This window comes from Gigantopelta aegis, chromosome 1 (genome assembly GCF_016097555.1).
Source record: "Gigantopelta aegis isolate Gae_Host chromosome 1, Gae_host_genome, whole genome shotgun sequence".
Classification (NCBI taxonomy): Eukaryota; Metazoa; Mollusca; class Gastropoda; order Neomphalida; family Peltospiridae; genus Gigantopelta; species Gigantopelta aegis.
The window spans coordinates 28,170,995-28,189,558 of record NC_054699.1 but is presented as its reverse complement, the minus strand read 5'-3'; the positions used below and the strand labels follow the sequence as shown (position 1 = coordinate 28,189,558).

General features: G+C 38.8%; 2 protein-coding genes across 2 annotated transcripts; one reads left to right on the top strand and one right to left on the bottom strand.

Annotated features, from left to right (window-relative positions):
• Positions 1-4,273: 4,273 nt before the first annotated feature.
• Positions 4,274-17,702, bottom strand: LOC121373264 (lengsin-like). The gene is made up of 3 exons (XM_041499787.1): positions 17,616-17,702; positions 10,449-10,650; positions 4,274-6,312 (listed from the first exon to the last, which is right to left on the bottom strand). The coding sequence occupies exons 2-3, from the start codon at positions 10,594-10,596 to the stop codon at positions 5,150-5,152; spliced, it is 1,311 nt and encodes a 436-aa protein (XP_041355721.1). The 5' UTR covers positions 10,597-10,650; positions 17,616-17,702; the 3' UTR covers positions 4,274-5,149.
• Positions 10,970-12,766, top strand: LOC121373298. Its single transcript, XM_041499848.1, has one exon. It carries the CDS (start codon positions 11,756-11,758, stop codon positions 12,359-12,361), a length of 606 nt encoding a protein of 201 aa, XP_041355782.1. The 5' UTR covers positions 10,970-11,755; the 3' UTR covers positions 12,362-12,766.
• Positions 17,703-18,564: the final 862 nt, after the last annotated feature.

The window sequence follows — 18,564 nt, the reverse complement described above, 5'->3', positions numbered from 1 at the left end:
ATTAAAGGCGCAGATATCTTAACCTACAACTCTGCAACACATTTGGATAAGGTTATAACAGAGAGAAGCTAAGTCTGTGATGTTTAAACAGGAAAATGCCGTTTAAAAATAACTAGAGCTTGTCTCGATAACTATTGCTTCTCAGACGAACGTGCGTTTTTAGATTTATGAAAACTGCATTTTGGGGTATGACAAAAACCTGGATGACCAGAAGTAGTATCCAGGCCTGTATAGATCCATGACCTACTTTCCGTGACCTTGACCTTGATGACGTCACGTGCATTTTGGGGTATGACAAAAACCTGGATGACCAGAACCACTTCAGGTGAACAAAAATTAATATTCTAAGTGATAAAATGTAAATTTATATGATCAAAAACGGCTTTAATAGTGAAAAGTACGTCGTAATGTTTAAACACTAGGGTCTGTTACTTTACCTGTCATGGTTTGGGTGATCCAGGAAAAGAAAATATGTATCAAACTATTTGAAAACAAATCAACATACACTGTCTACAGTGTACACACTTTCAAACCGAACTAGAACCTTGTATTCCAGCACAGTTTGGTTTTAAATGTTTGTGTAGCTCATACTCTGGAAATTCACGGGGTAAAGCTACATTATTTAACATTAATTTTTAAATACAAAACTGATTATTCTGATACATTGGTAATGTTAGGTTTGGGGATTCCTAATAGACTACCTTATTACAGAATATGTGCTCAAACACTAAGCTTAGTACTGTTAACTGTACATTTAACAAACAAGACTTCTGTGGAAGTAAGTGTCTCGCTTATCTTAAACTATTTCAGTGAACATTGACGAACATGCAAAGGTGCAACTATATATAAGCCAAGTGGGGTTGGGCGTAGCCCAGTGGTAAAGCGTTCGCCTGATGCACGGTCATCTCAGGATCGATCCTGATCGGTGGACCCATTTGGCTATTTCTCATTCCAGCCAGTGCACCACAACTGATATATTCAAAGGCTGTGGTATGTACTATCCTTTCTGTGGGATGGTTGAAATAAAATATCCCTTGCCACTAACGGAAAAATGTTTGACATCCAATAGCCGATGATTAATAATTCAATGTGCTCTGCGGGTGTCGTTAAACATAACAAACTTTAGTGCCTTTTGGCGAGATCCAGTTTACAAGCGGATAGAGAGATGCAGGCGGACGACCGAACAATGTTGAGGGCCCAGTAGAATCAGAAGAGTGGAAGGCGGAAATGATCTGTCGTCAGTGATTAGATTGACATCTGTTCCATCGGCTTGTGTACACCTTGCCAGAGGTGGATCTAAAGGGGGGGGGGGGGGGGGGGGGGGGGGGGGGGGGGGGGGGGGGGGGGGGGGGGGGTCAGGTTCGGGGCAGGTATAATTTTATTATATATTCATTTTCATCCCCTCCAAACCTCCCCCAAATTTCCCTTGCCATTCCGCCTCATTTCATTGGGCCCCCTAAATGGATTTTCTGGATCCGCCACTGCAACTTGCTACATTTGGTCCAATTCAAGCTTAATAATGTATTTATTTTGTTTAACGACACCACTAGAGCACATTGATTATTTAATCATCGGCTGTTGGATGTCAATCATTTGGTAATTCTGACACATAGTCATCAGAGAAAACCTGCTACATTTTTCCTAGTTCAGCAAGGGATCTTTAATATGCACTTTCCCACAGACAGGAAAGCACATACCACGACATTTGAACATTTGTGGTGCACTGAGGTGGTTCGATCCTGCGACTCAAGCGAGCACTCAATCGACTGAGCTAAATCCTGGCACTCAAGCTTAATATGACATTGAGAGTTGATGGCACCAGAGGTTTTTCTGTAAGATCTGTACATTACGTCAGGATCTCCTAAGGGAGTGGCAGTCCTCCTATGGACAAGTACCTGACAGTGGATCATGGAAGCAATCACGACTTTTCCCACATCCTTTCGACTTTGCCTTGTGCAGAAATGCTATTTTCAATTCTTTTTTCTATTTAACTTTAAAAAAAAAAAAATTAAAAATCATACAGTTAATACAATATTTTTACAGAACTGATCCAATGTTTTAAAATAAATGTGAAATGTATACAAAAAATTCTATAGTCCTGTTCAATTGTTTAGACCTTAAGTTTTTTGCAAATGTTACGTTTAATTCCTATTCAATCCTTGTTTTCTTTACATTTGCATGATTATCATATGCTTTCTGAGAGAGTACTTAGGCCTAATGGTCTGATGGCGGCCTCAAATGGATTCCTTTTCTACCTGAACGACAAAACCGTTATCCGTGATCAAGACCGTATCAGGTAGTACTAAACCAAATAACTTCCGGCTTAGGTCAAAGTTCGAGGTGCACCCATCTTCTGATAGAGCAGTTAACCAGAACAGAACTTTATTACGCTCAGGCCGTTACACAACGGCATATGAGGAACATGATATATAAACTGTAAGGTTTACAAGAGACAACAGTACAATATTATTAATACAAATGCAATACAGTAATAGAGACAATAGTATAATACAAATACAATAGAATAATAAGGTAATGTAATGTCACATTATTGTAATTACCACCAAAATGTGCTAATCAGACGCGAACACATATATATGTATACTTGGGTAGTGATCGACATTGTACATAATTATAGGCAGATCATAGTGTGGATACCCGAAGCTCTTTTAACAGAACCCACTGTGAGAGCTTCAGAAACGTCATCTGTGGATGACGCTACGAACCAAAGGCGCTATGTAAGTAATGAGATGGAGATTCCTCTTCTCGGCGCTTATGAGAAGGTGCTCACATAGAAAACAGAACCGTCAGTATATAAAAATCTAATGATGTCTTATTTAGATCATCTAGGTAGTACTAAACCAATTAACTTCCGGCTGGGTCAAAGTTCGAGGTGCACCCAGCTTTTTATAGAGCAGCTAATATCACAAGTTCTGTCATTGGTGATAAATGTGAGTGTGTTTGTTGTAAAAACAACAACAAAACAAAAACAAACTGAAACATGTATGGGGAGCCTGTGAATTTTTTTTTATCAGATTCTGTGCGGAACTAGGGTAGTCATAGACGCTACCCGTTATATCTGAAATGAACAGCTTAACCTCCAGTTGTTTTCATATTAACTTTAAGAGTGAGGGGTGGTGGTATTTATATCCGTAGTGTTTATAATGGTATACACCCAGAGTCGAATGCGCATTGAGCAAAATAATAGTTGATTCCACGAATTAGGAAGGAAGGAAGGAAGGAAATGGTTTATTTAATGATGCACTTAACACATTTTATTTACGGTTATATGGCGTCAGACATATTGTATGGTTAAGGAACACAGATATTGAGGGAGGAAACCCGCTGTCGCCACTTCATGGGCTACACTTTTCGATTAGCAGCAAGGGATCTTTTGTATGCACCATCCTACAGAAAGGATAGTACATACCATGGCCTTTGTTACATCAGTTGTGGAGCACTGGCTGGAACGAGAAATAGCTCAACGGGGCCACCGACGGGAATCGATCCTAAACCGAACGCGCATCAAGCGAGCGCTTTACCACTGTGCTACGTCCCGCCCCCACGAATTAGGAGGAGACCATTTTACTGGACAGTGTGTTGTTTGAAGGTAAAACGATGCTGGAAACAAAATGTTATTACGACCAATGTATTTGCACAATTAAAGGGACATTCCTGAGTTTTCTGTGTTGTAAGATGTTTCCGAATAATAAAATATTTCTATGATTAAACTTACATATTAAATATATTTTCTGGTTTAGAATACCAGTGTCTGTATATTCAATGTGTTTCTGGTCGTCTTAATATTTGTAAGAAGCACACACTGGAATTTGTGTTCAAATAATAATCGTACGAAAAAAACATATTTTAGGAAATAAAATGAAATTTAACCTAGTACAAATATTAGAACGATCAGAAACACGTTTAATATACAGCCACTAATATGTTATACAGAAAAATATATTTGATATGTAATTACAATCATTAAAAAGTCTCTGTTAGTCGATAACATCTTTAAAATTGCAGGAAACTCAGGAATGTCCCTTTAAGTTTAAGTTATATCAAAAGTTACTATGTGGACACCAAAGTAGAATAAATTAAAAAACAGTTCAATCCAGTATAATCAATATTTTCTTCAAATGGAAATTAAGAAACATTAACGACTACAATTTTTCTCTGTTCAAATATTTCTCTTGATACAAATGACAGACATATAGACAGACAGACAGTTTATTCAGTAAAAGGCCTCTGGCCCAAAATACAGTCACTTTACACAATTTAAGAGCATGCGTTACATGATTTAGTCACATAACGGTCTGCCATTTAATTTTATATTATAGTAATAGTAAGGCAGTGCATTTATAAATATTCAGTGTAAAAAAAGTTCACCATTCATTCTCAATCTAAATACATAGTATAAGAATTTTAATAAATTTAGTAAACAAATTTCGTTTTGAGATGACATCAGATTAATGAAGTTAATGTTAATGTTAATGTTAATGGTAGACCAACATTTACATTCACAAAGGGTAAAATGTACATATTTCTCAAATAACTGTATTTTTTGCATACAAATAATGCATGGAGCTGATCTTCAATAAAAAAAACCCTGGTTATTATCTTGACAAAAAGTGCATAATCTTCTCTGATATACAATATTATTAAATCTACCTGTATCTACACATAAACCAAAACTATTACATCTAAATTTTGATAATGCAATTTGGAATCTCAAGGGAATATTCATGTGTAAATAACATTCAACATTTAATAGAGATTTATACTGGTTATAATAATAGCAAGAATCTGAACCGCTAATAGTGGATGCCCATTCTTGTAGAATATCATAGTCTTTGCTTAAATACATTAATAAACCTACTGATGTCTCCCACATCCTGGCTTATTCATACAAATCCAAAACCAAGTTTGAAAAGAATTTTTTTAATGTCTGTCGCCCAAGTAGTATGAGACTTAAGCATGACATAAATCTGTCTGGGCAGTCTGAAAAGAGGAAGCTGTATTAATTTAAACCAGTATTTGATAGCACGAGTCATGTAAATAAGTTGGAGAGGAGCTCATCCACACTCACCTAATACCAAATCATTTTTTACAAATGCAGAAGTAATAATTCATGTATATGGGACAAAGATTACTCATACAGTTCTGTTTCCATCAGTAACCTCTTTTCGTCGTCTTTTGGTGCAGCGCCTTCTTGTAAAAGTTTTATTTCAGTTTCCATTTTGAGCTGAATAAACCAGTCAACGAACTGCTGACTCAACGCAGACACCATGACGTCATCTTGCTTCAGGGCGTCCAAGGCAGCCGCTAGGGATGATGGGAGATCTGGAGTACTGGCGTCGTTAGCAGGAGGGCATTTTATCTTGTTGACAATACCATCAATACCAGCTGCAAGCGTTGCTGCATATACCAGGTATCGGTTGCATTTCCCACTGGGAATTCGGTTTTCAATATAGGTGTTCTTCATGTTGTCATTTTTCACACGAAATGTTGCATATCTATTGTCTATGCCCCAAAAACATTTGCCTGGCGTCCGAGTCTGAAACAGGCGGCGGTAGCAGTTGACTGTTGGAGAACAGAGAGCTGTCAGTGCCCCAGCGTGCTTCATCAGTCCACCAATCCAATAGCGCGCGGTCTCTGACAAACAGTCTGCTTGTGTTGCATCATGGAAGACGTTGACTTTTGCTTCTTTATTCCACAAGGAGAGATTAAAGTGTGAACCTATGCTACCCTCTGTCATATTTGATTTTGAAACAAACGTCGCCAACAAGTCATGCTGTTCGGCCATTTCTAAAAGACCTTGGACAAAGCCAAAAGTCGAGTCTGGACACTTGATTCCCCACTGCGGCTTCATGACACATTCTATCATACCTGGAGCATACTCGACATGTAATTCGCCGATTTCCACGCCAGATTCGGAGAGCCGCGTATCGAGTTCGAGTAGAAATGGTTCTACTCGTCTAAAGGTTTTGTTCATGCAGTAATCAAGCCCATCAAATAATGGCGATTTCGTCTGTCGATTCTTCAACGTGAACTCCATTTCGAATCCGGAAAATGAATCATATCCCATGTCTTGCAGCCTCTGCCACTGTCGTTTGGCGATATATCTGGGACAGGCCTCCTGGTATTTGCGACTTGGCATCGATGCTGTTTCACAGTAGAATTCGGCAACCTTGAACTTGCCATTGCCAGCCCAAGGAAGTGGATGTAGTGTGTCCAGATCAGGAACAATAACCATGTTACCCGAGTTGTAGGCTGATACCACGTCATTTTTGGGTCCTATCGTCATTGATCCTGGAAAATATAACAAGTCATACCAGCAAATTTCGGAAGCAGCTTAAAGAAATGTGGCGAGCTGCCTGTCGTAAACATTTTCCCTACTAGAACTATCGAATGAAAAATAGAGAAAAACCCGGTACAGTGAATATTCTAGATAATATGGCCAATGTACAATATATCTTCGCTTTTTGTGCGTAAGCATCAGTGCACCTAAAAGTATATATGAATATTTTAAATAAAGCTTATGGGCATAAAGCAGCGAAATTGGGGTTAGGGAACTACGTAAGTATAGTAGTACTTAAGCCCCATGTATGCAAATGAGGTGACGTGACGTGCCTTCTGATTGACTGACCTCTAAGCATAGGGTCGTGGCCTCGAAGGGGCACGAGGGCGTGGCCTCTAAGCGAGGCGTCGGTGTCCTATTTAACTAGGTGGAGTGTCCCGACCAGGTGCGAGTTTAGCGTGGGGAAGACTTTTGCAGCTGTGTTAACATGGGTTAGGATGTTGGGGGAAATTTCCATGTACTGGATCGAGTTAGCATAAGTTGTGACGTCGGTGGGGAAAACCCATTCTCCTGATTGACGAGGATAGTGGTGATTTTTAAAAAAAACATTTTGCCCCACCAAGTGATGTGTTTCTCGGACAGCCGACCAGCAGTTGGAAGTAGCAAAAACGAGAATGACGACATCTCGGCGGTAATGTCTACGTTGAGACAAGTATTCCGGACTGTAGACAAGACCAATCAGAAGGCTGCCAGAGTTGTGACGTGGTGGACAAATGTTGCACAAATAAAGAGTTTTTGGATGCTTTCTCAAAGGCGGCGAGAAGTAGCCCAGTGGAAAAAGTAAAGTTTGTTTTATTTAACGACGCCACTAGAGCACATTGATTTTTTATCTTATCATCGGCTATTGGACGTCAGACAGATTATGGTCATTCTGATACTGGGTTTTTTAGAGGAAACCCGCTGTCACGACAGGCAGCAAGGGATCTTTTATTTGCGCTTCCCACAGGCAGGATAGCACAAACCATGGCCTTTGTTGAACCAGTTATGGATCACTGGTCGGTGCAAGTGGTTTACACCTACCCATTGAGCCTTGCGGAGCACTCACTCAGGGTTGGGAGTCGGTATCTGGATTAAAAATCCCATGCTTCGGCTGGAATCCGAATCAAGTACCTACCAGCCTGTAGACCGATGGCCTAACCACGACGCCACCGAGGCCGGTAACCCAGTGGAAAAGCGCTCGCTGAATGCGCGATCGATTTGAGATCAATCCCAACCAGTGCAGCACGTGGTATGTGCTGCCATGTCTGTGGGATGGTGCATATAAAAGATCGCTTGCTACTAATGGAAAAATGTAGCGAGTTTCCTCTCTAAAACTATATATCAAAATTATGAAATGTTTGACATCCAATAGCTGATGAATAATCAATCAATCAATGTGGTCTAGCGGTGTCGTTATACAAAACAAACAAACACTTTACATAGCCTAGTTAATATTACCCATTACGGTGGTCCAGTGGTTAGCTCTACCCATTATCAATGCTGACAACTGTTGTGCAGGCCTAATAGTTGTTTTGCTTTGTAACTGGTACTCGCTAATAAAGACAGCTGTTACATAATATAATAACTTTCATACGTGTAACTTTTATTCACAAACACAAAACGTCTAAAGTCCGGACCAAAATGTTAACAACTAAAAAAAAATTGCTCTCCTACCTTTATTTTACTTTAGATTTTAACAACATTTTGTCCACACAGAAATCTTGATAAAAACATTACAATGACACAGATTCCACATACTAGATGATAACCATGTCTCCTATGTCGACTTCGTTGAGATCGCATAGGGCAAAAAGCTAGTAATTTTGTGCCGGCTGCCATTTTGAATTTTTATGGAATATTCACCAAGAGGGGTGAAAGGATATAACTTAATCTAACAACGTCACATGGGCGGATCCAGGAAATATTTTTAGGGGGGGGGGGGACCAAAAAAGAAGGGCACATTGACTCGTCAAAAGGGCACCTTACTACAAGTTTTGATATTTACAATTAATATGAATTCCTACAGTTCTACGTCATAATATACTAGCAATAATGAAGTAAATTGGCGTCACTCGCGTTAGAACCTCAATGGGGCCCCATTGAGACTCAATAACACAGACACATATCTGCAAGCTTGCGCATGTACACGAAAATCTTGATTTCATATTTCTACAATATAATTATTGTTTACTTAAAAAAAAAAAAAATTCTACAAACAAAAAGGGCACTTGGACATTTTGAGGGCACTTGAACAATTTTTTGGGGGGACGCGTCCCCCTGGTCCTCCCCCCCCCCCTTGGATCCGCCCATGCGTCATAACATGTTATGATATAAAAGCAAACGTGATGACGTCATATTAATTTTATTATTATTATTTCTATTTTTCTTTAATGATACCACTAGAGATTATTGATTTTATATTAATTATGTTACATACTTTGGAGGCTTTCACCCTTTTTGAAGAGTATTCCATAAAAAAAAAAATGGCAGACGGCAGAAAACTGCATGTATTTTGCCCTATGTTATCTCAGCGAAGTTAATACTGGCGACATCGTTACAGTCTCATATGTGGAATCTGTGTCACTGTAATGGTTTGTGTCTGGACAAAATTTGGGGGAAATGTAACGGTAATTAAAGGTAGGAGAGTAATTTATTGTAGTTGTTAACAATTTGGTTCGGACTTTAGACACGTTGAAAATTTGATTTCAACTTATTTTCGTGCCTATATCCAATTAAGGTTCAAGCTCGCTGTCCTGGGCACACGCCTCAGCTATCTGGGCTGGCTGTTCAGGACAGTGGGTTAATTGTTAGTGGTTATAGGGTATAGTGATCTAAAACCTACCCATTGAGCCTTTAAGAACTCACTCTAGGTTGGAGCCGGTACCGGGCTGCGAACCATGTACCTACCAGCCTGTAGTTCGATGGCTTAACCACTGCGCCAGCGAGGCCGATCACGTTCAAAAACATAACGTTTCGCTGCGCGATCGTGCGTGTAATTGGTACAATCACTGAGGTGATGACACGAACGGTAAAGCGCTCGTCTGATACGTGGCCGGTCTAGGGTCGACCCCTGTATGTGAGCTCACTGGGCCATTCCTCGTCCTAGCCAATACACCACGACTGATATATAAAAAAAACCCTGTGGTATGTGTTATCCTGTCTGTGGGGGATGGTCCATATAAATGATCCATGGCTATTTTATATACATTGCTCCATGGACAGCCCTTTGGGTTATTTCTCGTTCCAGCCAATGCACCACGACTAGTATATCAAAACCCGTGGTATTTGCTATGCTGTCTTTGGGATGGACCATCATAGTGCCTATAAATGATCCGTTGTTACTAATGGGGAAATGTAGCAGGTTTCCTCTCTAAGACTATATATAAAAAATACCAAATATTTGACATCCAACAGCCGATTATTAATAAATTTGTTTTGTTTTAACGACACCACTAGAGCACATTGATTTATTCATCATCGGCTACTGGGTGTCAAACATTTGGCAGTTGTAACGGCTCTTATGTGGCTATATGGGCGTTGCCTCGGGCCAATATAGCCGCCGGAGGGCCGTTACATCTCCCCTCGGACCTATAACAAGGCCAATATGAAAAAACCCCATTTAATAACATAATAATGCATGAGTGGCCGTTGGATACCATTTATCTTACAACGAGTTGTTTTAAAATGTATCTAACGAGCGAAAGCGAATTGGATACGTTTTTAAACAACGAGTTGCAAGATAAATGGTATCTAACAGACACGAATGTATTATTCTATTTCTTACATATCCTTAAACATCAGGTTTTAAGCATATTATAACATCTTTTTGTAGCTAACTTATGCGTCACAGACAAACGATTGTCAGGTTAACTACACGTCTTAGTGTAATAGATTTCCACCGTGCTTTTTTTTTATTGGGTGTATGGCATTGGTGTCCTGGTCATGACCTAGAAGCAGCCAGTCGTATGTCTTGAAATTGTCAGCAGACGTACATGTGTTAACAAGTATGTGTTATCAAAAATAACGAATGCTGTTCTCGCCATCGGGTGTGTAAGAAAACATATTTTTAACCATATGGGTACTAAAACTAATAACGTTCTGTACTTACCACCGTGCATAGCTACACCCTTCTCAAAACTGGCAGCGTTGCGAACCGGAAGAATCTTCCCACGAGAAGTGCCATTGATGTCGCAAAACGTAAACAGGACATACTGGAACTTTGACAGTTCTTGTTGGATCCTCTCCACTTTCTTCATGGTGAACGTTGGGACGTGGAGCAGAGACTAATGACAGAAGTTGAAACAGTAGGCCTGTTAAAAATTAATAGTATCGCCATCTGTCAGTAACGACATTAACATCGATTGGTTTAGCATGTATTTGTACGAACAAGCAAATGCATTTAATATTTTAGAATGAAAACCATCAGAGGCGGATCTAGAGGGGGCAGGGGCCTGTCCCCCTAAATTTTGCGATAGGTTTTTTTAATAATTTTATTATATATATATATATATATATGTATTTATTTTTTTTTGTTTTTTTTACGATCCCCCTCCAACCTCCCACAAAGTTCCCTTGGCATTCCACCTCATGTCACTGCCCCCCCCCCCCCCCCCAGATGGATTTTCTGGATCCGCCACTGACCATTAAATTATTTTCATTCGAGAACATTTCCTTTAAAAGTTAACTTTGACAATTTACAATGCTCTATTGTTCCCTAAACTGTCAATTTCAAACATTCCCAAACAGTCCCCAAACGTTGTGTCTATAATACAGTTTTACCGGCCTCGGTGGTGTAGTGGTTAGGCCACCGAGGCCGGTTTTTTCTACATCTAACGCCATCATCTTGATATCTCGTAGCGGGGTGTTGGTTTGTTGGTTTTGTTTTGTTTAACAACACCACTAGAGTACATTGATTTATTAATCATCGGCAATTGGATGTCAAACGTTTGGCAATTTGACATTGCATTAGGAAAAATATTTATGGTATTATAATTAAAACATAAAGTTGACAGCTTGACTTGAAGCATTTTCAATACTGAAAAAAAAAAGACACTTCATTGTTTATGTTCAGGCTGATAGTGACGTAATATCTTGCATAATCTCGCAATACGTGCACACAGTATTTATCCCACTGCCCCCTTTCCTTTCTCTCCTTTTGAATTCCATCTCATTTCTTCCCGATTTGACAACTCCTCCTATCTTTCAACTTCTTTCGCTGTCCACCTCCACATCCCAGTCCTTGTCTCTTCAACCGCGACATCAGTAATTTCTAGCCTGTCTTCCACGTGTCAGATTTGATCTTAGACAGAAGCAGCGGCTGAGGTTGCAGCATTAAATGTAAAATTAAAATATGTTGACACTGAAGCTAGCAAAAGAACAGAATTAGACAAGTTGGATACAGTAAAACAATTAGAAATGGCACAGGCAAAATTAAATGCTATTGAACAAGTAGAGCAGGAAGAGACTATTCATTATGAAAAGAATGATAATAGTGATTGGTATCCACCTGTTGTCAGTGTATCTAAGTCCTATGATATTAATAAGTATGTGCGAGGCTACATTCAGTCTATTCCAGTGGAAAATACACCAAGTCGCGTTGTAAATGACCCAGAGTCCTTTTCATCCACACAACTTAGTGCATTAGCTAAAGAGTTCGTACCAGAAGAAAACTCTTCCCACATGCTGGAAATAGAACAATTAACAAGTTCCTTGGCACAGAAAATCAGCTTAGAGAGGCTTCTTCCTCCAGAACCAGGAATATTTATTGGGAATCCCCTGGCGTACCCTGCTTGGAAAGCAGCTTTTGAGACATTGATCGAAAGACAGGGAATTCTATCTGCTGAGCGGATCTATTACTTGAAACGATACTTAGATCGTTTAGCAATGGAATCTCTGGATAGATATATTCTATTGTCCACAGATGAAGCATATGAACAAGCCAGAACTTTGCTTGACAAATGTTTTGGGAATTCATTTATCGTTACCAATGCCTTTCGTGATAAATCGTATAAGAGGTCGTGATGGTGTTGCACTAAGAAGATTTGCCGATTTTCTGCGACAGTATCTTACACATAGTTTGAATGTGTTGAACGATGATTACGAGAATCAAAAACTTCGTCTAAAATTGCCGTCTGCAGATGGAGAAGAATTGTGGTTGAGTGGCGGAATAAGCATCAGGCATTTCCCCCAGTTTGTATCCTTTATTGTTAAGGAAGCAGACATTGCATGTGACCCAGTTACAGCTTTTCTCTCGAAAAAAACCCCAACAAAAAACAAAAAAAACAAGACTGAATTAGAACATAATGTTTGTTACAAATGCGTGAGACTCACGCCAAATGCGTGAGAGTTGACAGGTATGAATACGTAACATATAATACTGCAAAATTGGTGGCGCGCGTGTTTTAATAACGTATAAGAAAAAGTTAGTATTTTAAAATTATTATTGTTATTATTATTATCATTATTATTATTATTGATTATGCGGTTGTAATTAATTTTATACTAAGAAATTAGAAACCAATAAAAAGCCATTTTTGTGAGAATATGCGATATTCTAAGTTACGTTAATTGTAAACAATATCTGTTGAAGAAAGTAGGAAAAAATAACCATGTACGGCTTGGTACTACAATGCATGGTATTGTTAGCTAGGAACCCCCCCCCCCCCCCCCCCCCCCTATTTTTGGTGAAACAATATATATTACAGAATACACAAAAATGCAAAGTTATCCCGTTCACCTGTCAGGGACCTTTAAATTTTATTTTCAAAAACTACAACGGGTTTTGGGCACCCTCTATAAAAAATTCCTGGATCCGCACCGGTATATGTATCACTCAGATAAGAAGAACACAATCGATGCTCAGAATCAGTGACAAATACAATATGCATGAAAACCAAGGTAACAGGTGTTATTGTTTTAGTTTTATGTATGATCAACGTGTATCACAGTCGGCACTTAATATTTCTAATAGGTGACACGTTCAGTACTGAATAATCTGCATCGCCAGTTACTGTTAAAATTTCAGATGTCGTTACACAATAATAATCAGGGCCGTAGCTAGGATTTTTTGTTTGAGGTTGGGGAGGGGGAGCGCATCTGAGTAGTTAATAGTCTAAAACTCCTTAAACGGTTAAGATTCTATAATATTTTCCGGTGGGGTTTTTTCTGGGGAGGCAACTGCCCCCCCCCCCCCCCCCCCCCCTGCTAGCTACGGCCCTGATAATGAATTTAAAACGTTATTTAATAGCAACTAATCAATTTAAAAAAACAAAATATTCCCATGACCATTTGATTAATTCACCAAGCGAAAAAAAGAAAGAAAGAAATGTTTTATTTAATAACGCACTCAACACATTTTATTTAAGGTTAGGCCTATATGGCGTCAGACCACACATATATTGCGAGAGGAAACCCGCTGTCGCCACTTCATGGGCTACTCTTTTCGATTAGCAACACGCGTTCTTTTATATGCACCATCCCACAGACAGGGTAGTACATACCATGGCGTTTCTACTTCTTGTCCTAATCATTTGCAAAGATCTATGTATTTATTTAATACACGTGCCATTTCAATTACATATAAGAAACATATATTTTCAGATACTTAGGTTTTCAGGGCTCACCCAATACATGGCCAAATTAGCCAGTTGCTAACTGTTATTAAAACGACATTTAGTTTTTGGAAAATAATATATTCCTTAAATTAACCACATTTTAATAATTTTCAAGGAAAAACTCGGCATAAATGTATATATCTAAACCAAAACTTGTTCCAATGTGAGCCCTGGATACTTTTTCAACAAACATTCTAAATAATACAAGCTTATATTTATAATTTTACTATATTATATTAATTGTTGAAGATAGTATCAATTCGGTAAAAATAAAGAAATCACTTTTTAATACAAGCTTATATTTATTATTTACTATGTTATATTAATTGTTGAAGATAGTATCCATTCTGTAAAAATAAAGAAATCTCTTTTTTTTTTACAATGTTTGTATTTTATTTGCCTTGATGGTATCCAATTTATGCAGTGGTCCGTCACAAGAAAGTATAAACAGTTCACCTGTATTACAGTATTTATACATTCATATTAATATGTGTAGCTTTATAACTTAAAAACCACAAAAAATAAACCCACTGTAACATTGTATATATATATATATATATATATATATGACTTTTAAAGGAGGCTTCTGACTTTTTCTTTATATAACATATATTATCTCAAGCCCCCTTGCTACTTTAGAAGAGAGATGCCAGCAACACGGAAGGATTTTCTATTCGTGTATATATATATATATATATATATATATATATATATATATATATATATATATACTGAACAAAATAAGAAACTTCCGCTAACTTTGCTTGAACATAACTTGATGAAAACAAACCGGGGGAATAATTGTTATATATGCGTTTAAAGAGTGTTCCATGATGCATCGTTTGGTGCAAAAATCATGGTCATAGGTTAAAAGAAACTGGGAGAAATTTTGACCAAGTGTGGTAGGGGTTAAAAAAACCCTCCACCCACTTAATAACGGGTATGACCACCTCTTGAATTGACCACTGCAGTGCATCGCAGGCGCATAGAATTGACTAAAGTGTTGATTTCTGCCTGTGGAATATTGTTCCATTCCTGAATGAGCGCTTGACGAAGTTCGTTGACGTTAGCGGGTGGGTTGGGACGACGCCTCAATCGTCTGTCCAGACTATCCCAGACATGCTCGATGGGGTTGAGATCAGGACTTTTAGCGGGCCAGTCATCAATGAAATCAATGTTATTTGTCCTAAGAAAATTTACAGTGTCTCTAGGTGGCATTATCATGCTGAAAAATCGATATGTTGGCGTTGTTATGGAACAGAGGAATGACGTGATGAGCGAGAATGTCATCGCGGTAACGTTGAGTATTTAAATTGCCATCAATGACGACTAGTGGTGAACGATAACCATGGGCAGTGGCTGCCCAGACCAAGACACAACCCCCACCCCAGAAACGATCTCGTTCAAGAACACAACAGTCAGCATAGCGTTCATTTCTCCTACGGTAGACGCGCACCCTGCCATTACCACGTTGTAAAGAAAATCTGAATTCATCCGAAAAAAGAACGGTATTCCAGCGTCGCCGTATCCAACGAGTGTGTACACGTGCCCAATTAAGACGATTTAGACGATGACGTTGCGTTAAAACGCATCCGACGTAAGGACGTCGTGCATGTAAACCGTTCTCCCGCAGACGATTACGAACAGTTTGCCCACTGATTCGGTTATTATGAAGCCCAGGTGTGTTAGCAGCAGTAGCTGTAGCAGTTTGGAATCGATTGCGCAAATGCGTGTTCATGATATAGCGGTCTTGACCACGCGTTGTAACACGCGGACGTCCACGACGTGGCAAGTCGTTGGTGCTTCCTGTCGTTCGAAATCTTACGCGAAGATTTCGTATCGCTCGACTAGAACTCCCAACATGCCTTGCAACGTCTTCTGTCGACATGCCAGCATCAAGCATGCCAATCGCCCGTTCGCGTAAATTATTGGGTATTCTTGGCATACTAAAAATGCTACAATGTAAAAAACGTTAATTTTTTTTTAATTTTGAAGCGTTTTCGTTCACTTGACAACAATGTCAGTAAGACAAGTAAAACAAATTGACCGAATACTACACGGGACATGTCGAACCATGCATGCACGTGCAAATTGAATTTCACGTTGTCGACGATTAACAGTGCAAAAATAATCGATAAAATTAATGAATCCTGATAATACAGCTCAAGGCTAATACTACCTATATAATTTCATTACACAATGAATTCTTTAACACAACAAATACTATATGTACAAATCGGAAGTTTCTTTTTTTTTGTTCAGTATATATATATATATATATATATATATATATATATATATATATATATATATATATATATATATATATATATATATATATATATATATACACACACACACACACACACACACACACACACACATATATTAGTGTTTGTAAAGGTGGGGTTTATGTCCATTTAAGCATAAGTGTTTGTAAAGCTAGTCTTTAAATGCATTTAATATCTGTAAAGGTGACCTTTAAATACATTTAAGCCGACGTCAAGATGGTCTTTACAGATATTTAAGCACATGTAAAGATGGTTTTTAGTTTTAACTAAAATATCATTTTTATTTCACCTTTTGTTTGTCTGTAAAGTGGGCCTTTTATATTAGTTACGTAAAGGCCATTGTAAATATCATATTTACTGCCTTTACCTTTTCAGACAAACGTACAGTAAAGGTAATAAAAGGTTATGTGAAGACAGTCTTTCATGCAACTTTTATGTAGAAGTAAATTAGATGTTTCATGCAGTGCGTTATCTGTTTTTGCCATGTGTGTTCGAGTGCACGGTTATGATTCATGGAGTGCAAAGTTACATAACGGTTCAAAGTTTCAATCTGTGGTGTTCATTGGAAAGTGCGAGAAACGATTGCGAAACCCTTACATACAGTGCGGAAAATACATCAGATTAGCTCTCTCTCTCTCTCTCTCTCTCTCTCTCTCTCTCTCTCTCTCTCTCTCTCTCTCTCTCTCTCTTCCCCCCCCCCTCTCTCTCTCTCTCTCTCTCTCTCTCTCTCTCACTCTCTCTCTCTCTCTCTCTCTCTCTCTCTCTCTCTCTCTCTCTCTCTCTCTCTCTCTCTCTCTCTCTCTCTCTCTCTCTCTCTCTCTCTCTCTCTCTCTCTCTCTCTCTCATATATAATATAATGCAGTGCATAAAACAAACGTATATACACTTCACCATGTATAAATAAAGGATTATTCAAGAGATTTTTTCTTTAAAAAAAAAAGCCAAACCTTGCTCGTTTTACGCAGTACACCCTCGTTTCAAGTAATTGTACACTACTAAACAATATAATTGCGATACGCGGTACACAGTAGTTTAAGGTCTCAAATATTTATAAAACTACACAGTTTTGTATAGTATAACTTGCATAATATATTTAATATAATTCAAGGGTCATTAACATGCCATGTTTGACGTCATGTCAAAATAATTATTTAGTAAATGAATATTTTGGTCAGGTATTGTGAAAATGACGACGAGCAATCGTGATAGATTTTGTTTTATATGAAGATCTATCGTTTCATATGGCTCTTTGACGATATAATTTTATTTGCAGATTATCTAGCAAGTAACCGCATAATAATGAACAATAAAGCATAATAAACCACACAGTATAAAATGACGCCAAATCAAAGAAAACAGCAAATAACTTACCTGGATGCGTTGGTATTTTCGCTTTCTCTCGCTTCGGAGCTGGCAATGTCCTGTGTGCGATGATGATACATGGTGAAAAGACACTCTGACACGAACATTGGCGTAGCTAGGATGGCTGGAGGCAATACTACATATGTGTCTGTTATACAAAACATGAGGTGACAGGCAAGCATAAAAGTAGCCCGAGTACTCTGAATTCAGTGGCGGATCCAGAAAATCCATTGGGGTGGGGGGTGGGGGTGGGGGTGGGGGGCAGTGATATGATGCGAGTGCTTTACCACTGGGCCACGAGAAACATCATCAGTTCTTTCCTATCATTATTATATTGTAAACAAATTATGCAATAACCGTTACGTTATTAATATGAGGCAGAATGCCAATGGTACACTGGTGGAAGTTTGCAGGGGGATCGTGAATTTTTTTTATTGTTTTTAATATATAATAAAATTATATCTGTTGCAAAATTTAGTTGAATCCGGAGAGTTTGGAGAATCCGAGGAATCCCTTCCGGACCGTTTGTGGTTTTTGGCCACACGCCATTGCCCCCCCCCCCCCCCCCCCCCCATCTCTCCCCCCAATGGATTTTCTAGATCCGACACTGTAACGTTTTTAAACGCTACGGCGTAGTTTTTACTATTAGAGCCGTTCTTGATAATTTAAATGAGACATTACTTAAGATTTTTTTTTTTTTGATTATTCGCATATATTTCCGCATATCCTAAATGTTTCTGGTCATCCTGATGTTTCTCGTGGCCCAGTGGTAAAGCGCTCGCTTGATGCGCCATCGGTTTGGGATCAATCCCCGTCGGTGAGCCCATTGGGCTATTTTTCGCTCCAGCCAGTGCACCACGACTGGTACATCAAAGGTCGTGGTATGTGCTATCCTGTCTATGGGTTCCTCACTCAATATCTGTGTGGTCCTTAACCATATGTCTGACGCCATATAACC